Source organism: Diaphorina citri, unplaced genomic scaffold (genome assembly GCF_000475195.1).
Source record: "Diaphorina citri unplaced genomic scaffold, Diaci psyllid genome assembly version 1.1 scaffold398, whole genome shotgun sequence".
NCBI lineage: Eukaryota > Metazoa > Arthropoda > Insecta > Hemiptera > Psyllidae > Diaphorina > Diaphorina citri.
In genome coordinates, this window is record NW_007377833.1 from 161016 (window position 1) to 167979 (window position 6964).

General features: G+C 37.6%; 1 protein-coding gene across 1 annotated transcript; it reads right to left on the bottom strand.

Annotated features, from left to right (window-relative positions):
- Window positions 1-446: 446 nt before the first annotated feature.
- Window positions 447-1460, bottom strand: LOC103508427. Its single transcript, XM_008472971.3, has 2 exons — window positions 1147-1460; window positions 447-776 (listed from the first exon to the last, which is right to left on the bottom strand). Exons 1-2 carry the CDS (start codon window positions 1261-1263, stop codon window positions 447-449), a joined length of 447 nt encoding a protein of 148 aa, XP_008471193.1. The 5' UTR covers window positions 1264-1460.
- Between the last annotated feature and the right edge of the window lie 5504 nt (window positions 1461-6964).

Consider the following 6964-nt stretch of genomic DNA (forward strand, 5'->3'; position numbering starts at 1 on the left):
AGTCGACCTCATCGATCGTTCGACGTAGACTGAAACCGTACACTACCGCGACAACATTGTACACTACCCCCCCCTATGTGTGGACACAGCATTAGGAACATCTAGCTATTTAGGCTTGCACTTGGGCTCTTGCGGGGTGGGGGGAAGTGATACATAAATGATGAAAGTGTCAGCTCCCATGGCGTAGTGGTCACTGCGCTCGCCTTGCACGCGGGAGACCCGGGTTCACGAGTATAAAATAAATACCTACCTATCTACGTACCTATGTAGGTTTCTATCTGATATTTCAAAGAAAAAGTTGAGTTTGTTTCAAGTTTTATTTTATTTGACTATTGGTGATATCTGTTTGACTGTGTTGATGCTAGTTGCTTGTAATACCTACAGGAGTAATGGTCTCATTGAGTAGGTTCTAGGTTTGTTTCAAAGGGCTTGTCCGAACTTAGAGATTAATTGAGTTGCTCATTTGGATATTCATAGAGTTCAATGAATCTGATACAGATGTCATAGTCTGCACCCCAAGGGAGCATGGAGAAGGGGATGGCGAAACTTCTACCGTCTGGTAACATGGCGATCACACGGATATCTTGTTGCATTTCCCGTTGTTGTTCGAGCATTTCATTCACATGGTTGTCGTATTGTTCTTCTAGATGTTCATTGTAGGCGTTCTGGTCATCATAGACCTCCTTGGATTCGTTACATTTGTTATCGGCTTCGGTTTGGTCCCAAGTGGATGGTTTGGGAGAGGAGTTGAATTTCTTCAACAAAGGTTTCACAATCTGTAACAATAACGAGACACGGATTCGATAAGTTTCAAGTTTACAGTGCTTAAGTTGGACAATCAAGAAAGTTAACCTGATGCAAAAATTGGTCGAAATTGGAAGAAAAATGTGTAGCTAAAATATTAAAAAAAAAAAAATGATTTGGAAATTTTCAATTCTGAATGCGAACTTTATTACAAGATGTTTCAGTGAGCCCAAATTTGAACCCAAAACATTTAAAATTATAAAACCGATTTTAATGGATATAATGGGGAAAACCCAAAGTAAAGTAGAATAGTTTAATATTAATTTTTAATTTGGAAACTTTCAAAAATTCAATAAAAATAATTGAAAAGTATTGCATTATAATTGAAAAATCGATGCTTACCTTGACAAGTTTGCGAATTTTCTTGGCGATAAATCCTTCCTTGGATGATGGCAGGCATTTGGAAATGTTGTAACAGTTTTGAATTTCTTCAAGCACATATTCACTGCAGAAAGACATATTGAAAAATCACTATAACAGTCACTTGGATCACTTGAAAATAAATTTAATCACTGAAAATTGTTTGAAATTACGAAAAAGATCGACGAAAACTTTGAAAATAAATATAAAATTAAATGTTGAAAATGTTTAGTAAAAATAAATATAAAATATTAGAACTGGTTTTTTATAAGACGAGTTTCAGTACGTGTTCACTTGGCGAGTGGTTCAAGGAAAATGATACTGATGCGTGGGGGGAATTGGTATTTATACTCGGGAGGGTTAAGTTTCGAGTTTTGAGATGTTCACCCTACTCTGGATCTCTGGAACCCGTGGCAGGTGTGTGCTCAACACGTGGTGGGTGCTCTCTGCTCTCTTCTCGATTCGTGGGAAACATTCAGAACTCAACTTTCCCACAAATCTAAGCGACAGATGGTAGCCCTGCTTTGCTTCTCTATCCAAAAAAACACATCTCGCCACCTGCACTAAAAACTTCTTTACACAAAATGCCTGGAGGGCTTGGTAGGGTTTTACGTTATCTAATAAGTAACACATCTCGCCACCTGCACTAAAAACTTCTTTACACAAAATGCCTGGAGGGCTTGGTAGGGTTTTACGTTATCTAATAAGTGATTTGGTTTTTGTAACAACAATCACGTTTTTTTTTTACATGTTTTTACGTGTTTACAGCTATAAAATCTTATAGGTGTTGGGTTCTTCTTATCATTAAGAACTTTTACTTTTATAACGATCTTTTGTAACGTTTTTGATCTCAATTTGGGTTACCCGGTTTTTTGAGTTTTGGGGCCAGGATAAAGATAGTTAACTCTTGGCGTAGATAACTGTTATGTTATGCGTAGATATGCCTACTTGTGGACTGCTGAAACGTTGTGCTTTTATGGTTGAACTTTTACTTTTATAACGATCTTCTGTAACGTTTTTGATCTCAATTTGGGTTACCTGGTTTTTGAGTTTTGGGGCCAGGATGAAGATAGTTAACTCTTGGCGTAGATAACTGTTATGTTATGCGTAGATATGCCTACTTGTGGACTGCTGAAACGTTGTGCTTTTATGGTTTTGGGATATCAACCATATACGGTTGGTTGAATAGCGACGTCTCAAACATGTCACTTTACCCTTCATCAGGTGTCAAGCAATATCGTTCCAATAGGTGTCCGGAGCGACCTGGGATATCAACCGTATTTGGTTGGTTGAATAGCGACGTCTCAAACATGTCACTTTACCCTTCATCAGGTGTCAAGCAATATCGTTCCAATAGGTGTCCGGAGCGACTGCAAGTTCACAATCCTAGGTACCACAGGTTCCAAAAACTACCGAAGACTCCCTAAACCCAACGGTACGACTTGCAGACAATTTGGAAACATTCCATTGCCTAGGAAACAATCTGTTCAAGAAGTAAACTAGAAGACCGTTGCTTAACACAAGACGATCAGCCGGAGCGACTGCAAGTTCACAATCCTAGGTACCACAGGTTCCAAAAACTACCGAAGACTCCCTAAACCCAACGGTACGACTTGCAGACAATTTGGAAACATTCCATTGCCTAGGAAACAATCTGCTCAAGAAGTAAACTAGAAGACCGTTGCTTAACACAAGACGATCAGGCAAAGCGTTTAACTGATGTTGAACCAAGTTACAATGATGATGGGAGTGATCGCGCGTGCTAACACCACACTACCTGGATTACTCTTTGGTTCGTGCTGCTTCTAATAGTCCGAACCAACTCGATGGAAGTTCAAGGTAGACTAGAAGCAAGAAGCAAATCTGAGATCTGCGAGTAAGACTGAATCGCCTGAGGTCTCATACGGATTACTCTTTGGTTCGTGCTGCTTCTAATAGTCCAAACCAACTCGATGGAAGTTCAAGGTAGACTAGAAGCAAGAAGCAAATCTGAGATCTGCGAGTAAGACTGAATCGCCTGAGGTCTCATATGATAATGTTGTAGATGTCAACTTCATAATGATATGTAGCTACCTACCTATTGGTAGCTAGTCATTTCAACTTGGAACGATAGAATGATAGGTAGAGATTTACATAAACACAATTCCAATTTGGGAAACTTTGCACATCCACCAAGAAGAATTTTCAATGCCATGTCTCAAAATGACACGAGTTCTCCTCAGAGTGTTTAGTATAAAATTAAATTATCTTCTAATTCTACTTCTTTATGGTCGGCTAGAACACATCTATTCCAGGTATTCGTTCATTTTAATCCTTTAAAGGTCTGAAAGTGGTAGATTGGAAGTATCACTGACACTTTTCCTATGTGTCTATATTTAGCTAAACAGTCTTCTAACAGTGCAGAACTACTCTACAACCACCCTGTAACCTATAGATTTAGGTTACTGACTTTGTAATGGTAATAGCTCGTTGAAGAAACTTAAATGCTTTTTATTGTAATGATTGTAATGTTGAATGGTAGAGATTGACTTTGGTAATAGTTTTGCCCTTTGATGGTAATTATTGTACTTTTTACATGATTATAGTTAATAAAGAATTTCATTATTGTTATGGTGTGTTAAAGGAAATTTGTTGAAAGGACATGAGACATTCGTTGATACTAAAGATAACGTGATTGACGTGATTCGGCCCTAGAATTTTCCCGGCTTAATGGTGGACTTCGATCCGGCTTTAAGGTCCACTTTCACAGGAATGTGGCTAGGGACTAAGGATCCAAGTGAAGAGATGCTAGTTTCATTATGGAAGAGCATTAACTGCACGGCATTGACTACACACTTTCTAGCAAGCGCTATGGTCAGTTTCGGGTCTTGATGCGATTGGGCTCCCTAATGTGCTTCCAAAATAATCATCCTATTAATGGTTTTAACAGTTAACACCCAATGTTCTTAGAATAAGAGCCTCAAAATAAGACCTTAAGATCTACTATACCTATGTATTAATAACTTTCCTAATCCTACTCACCTATGCACTCCAATAACTAATTCTGTACGTTCCTAGAATAATAATTGTGTGAACATTTTAATACACGATACACTTTTCTGAAGTCCACAATGCTTTTTTGATCATCACCTATCTCGCTTCTCTGTGTCACTTTTGAAAGAGCCCAATAAGACCTTAAGATCTACTATATGTATTAATAACTTTCCTAATCCTACTCACCTATGCACTCCAATAACTAATTCTGTACGTTCCGTGAACGTTTTAATACACGATACACTTTTCTGAAGTCCACAATGCTTTTTTGATCATCACCTATCTCGCTTCTCTGTGTCACTTTTGAAAGAGCCACTAGGGACTAAGGATCCAAGTGAAGAGATGCTAGTTTCATTGTGGAAGAGCATTAACTGCACGGCATTAACTACACACTTTCTAGCAAGCGCAATGGTCAGTTTCGGGTCTTGATGCGATTGGGCTCCCTAATGTGCTTCCAAAATAATCATCCTATTAATGGTTTTAACAGTTAACACCCAATGTTCTTAGAATAAGAGCCTCAAAATAAGACCTTAAGATCTACTATATGTATTAATAACTTTCCTAATCCTACTCACCCATGCACTCCAGTAAATAATTCTGTACGTTCCTAGAATAATAATTGTGTGAACATTTTAATTTTAATACACGATACACTTTTCTGAAGTCCACAATGCTTTTTCGATCATCACCTATCTCGCTTCTCTGTGTCACTTTTGAAAGAGCCGAAATTCTTTACTGAGGAATTTTGGAATCTCCGTTCACCAGATGACATGATTGTGGCAAAAGACGAAGAAAAAGAAGAAGGATGGAAAAAGAGATGATTTATCTCCATTTCCAATCTCAATCAACATTTCTGAAGCACAGGTGAATTTTTACATAACTGAAATTCAATATACGATCATCCCTTTTTATATTTACGGAATTTGAAGGAAGGGTACACCTAGGTAGATTTTTACGGACAAAGAATAATAAAAATAAGTTCAACTGTTATGTGTAGAGGTCATGCAACTCATGAAGGGATTGGGGGGTTTCGTATTATCTCCTGTTAAATCCCCGTACAATTATTGCAAATGCAAAAGAACACGGGCTACCCTTTGACATTTTTGGCAAAAGAAAAATTCAACCCATCCCAACCCTATTCCATTTTGGAACAAAGAGAGGGCTGAAAATTCCTTGCAAATTTTTCAACCTGTGCTCAAAAATGACCTGCTATAGGTATTTCGATTTTCCTTTGTTGTTTAGGAGAGCAAATATTTTTTCACCATTTATCGCTGACTAATGCCGGCTTTACACGCTCAGGCCGTCGCGCGTCAGAAGTGTGGCGGAAAAAGCTTCCAACCCAGGTCTCCCACCACTTGGTCTGAGCGTGAGTGGTCGGCATAAGTTAGTGATTAAAGCTGATCGGGCAATGTCCATGTTTTTTATGAGCTTGATCGCTTTTGCTCAGTTTGTCCAACACAAATGTGCCGTATATACATCCAAATTTATCGGGCTATACCAGATCTCCAGCCGGCAAGTCAGGTCAAACTTCAGAGTGTGCTCGGAAAGGACACGTGAGAAAAAAGGTTCTTACGGTCCTACCTCATTTCAAATGCAGAAAAAGACTGAAATGGGAACATCGGAGGTTTGTTTACTTAGTGCAATATTATTATCCTTTAGAAATAAAATACCTAATATGTCTTGTGGATCACAGCTTGCTTTTTTCTCAATTTTTTCCCACGAGTTGAGATCGAGAGAAGCAGCTGCCTCCGAATGAATTCTTATTCCTTCTGGTACTCTTTTTATTTCTTTGATAGAGGACCAAAATATTGCATTTATTATTATCAGCTAACATGTTTAAACTTGTTCCGATTTTGGGATCATTTTCTTCAAGCTGAAGACCTCAATTTTAATTGTCCAACTTCAACTTGTACGAGTAAGAACATGACTCTTTTTAGACTTTTAACTTCAGGGCTTGAGGTCTCTATCATGAGAGAACTACTGTCCGTGTGAGAAGAAAGTGGAGTATTCTCTAGCTTTAACGTAAACCATTTAGGATTGTTGATTGATTGATCTTTGAATTATTTATTACTTAGATACCATAATCATGACGAACTGTACTTACATGTAGGTACCTACTGTCATGGTAATACAAGTATACAAACTTAAAATGATATATTTAACAGGATGAAATTCTATTTTATCTTTAAAAGGACAATACTCTAAGGGTAATTGTTCTATGTTAATAACGGTCTACTCATACGTTGAATCTAATATGTAATATCTATCTATGTAAGTCCATAAGGAAAATAATGAGTAAGTAAATAAGTTCTCTTAACTAGTTCTCCAAATGGTCCAAATCTACGTCATAAATGATCGAATGAAGCAAGGTCTGGACGAATTTATTTCGTAATAACTCCCGAAAGGTTTGTTCAATTAAATTTGGCAGATATGTTCAACACATAATGCGAAAAGCTCGCTAGATTGTGTCTGATCGGCTTTTTTAAGGTCCCCTTTGTAAAATTATTATTTTCGTTATAAATCTCGAATGTAGGTACCATCTACAAAAGTATGTAGGTACGTAGGCTCCAAATGTAAAAAATAATTGAACTTGGGTATCATAATCATGGTTACAATGAGTGTGTCAGCTTTAAAATAAATATTATTTATTAACATTTTAATCGGAATGATCTCTATTTCACTCAAAGTTATTTGCTGAGTTCAATCTTTCAAACTACCTACATTTTTTTGAGGGGTTTGACAGAGGGAACTGTAACCGCTATGGTCT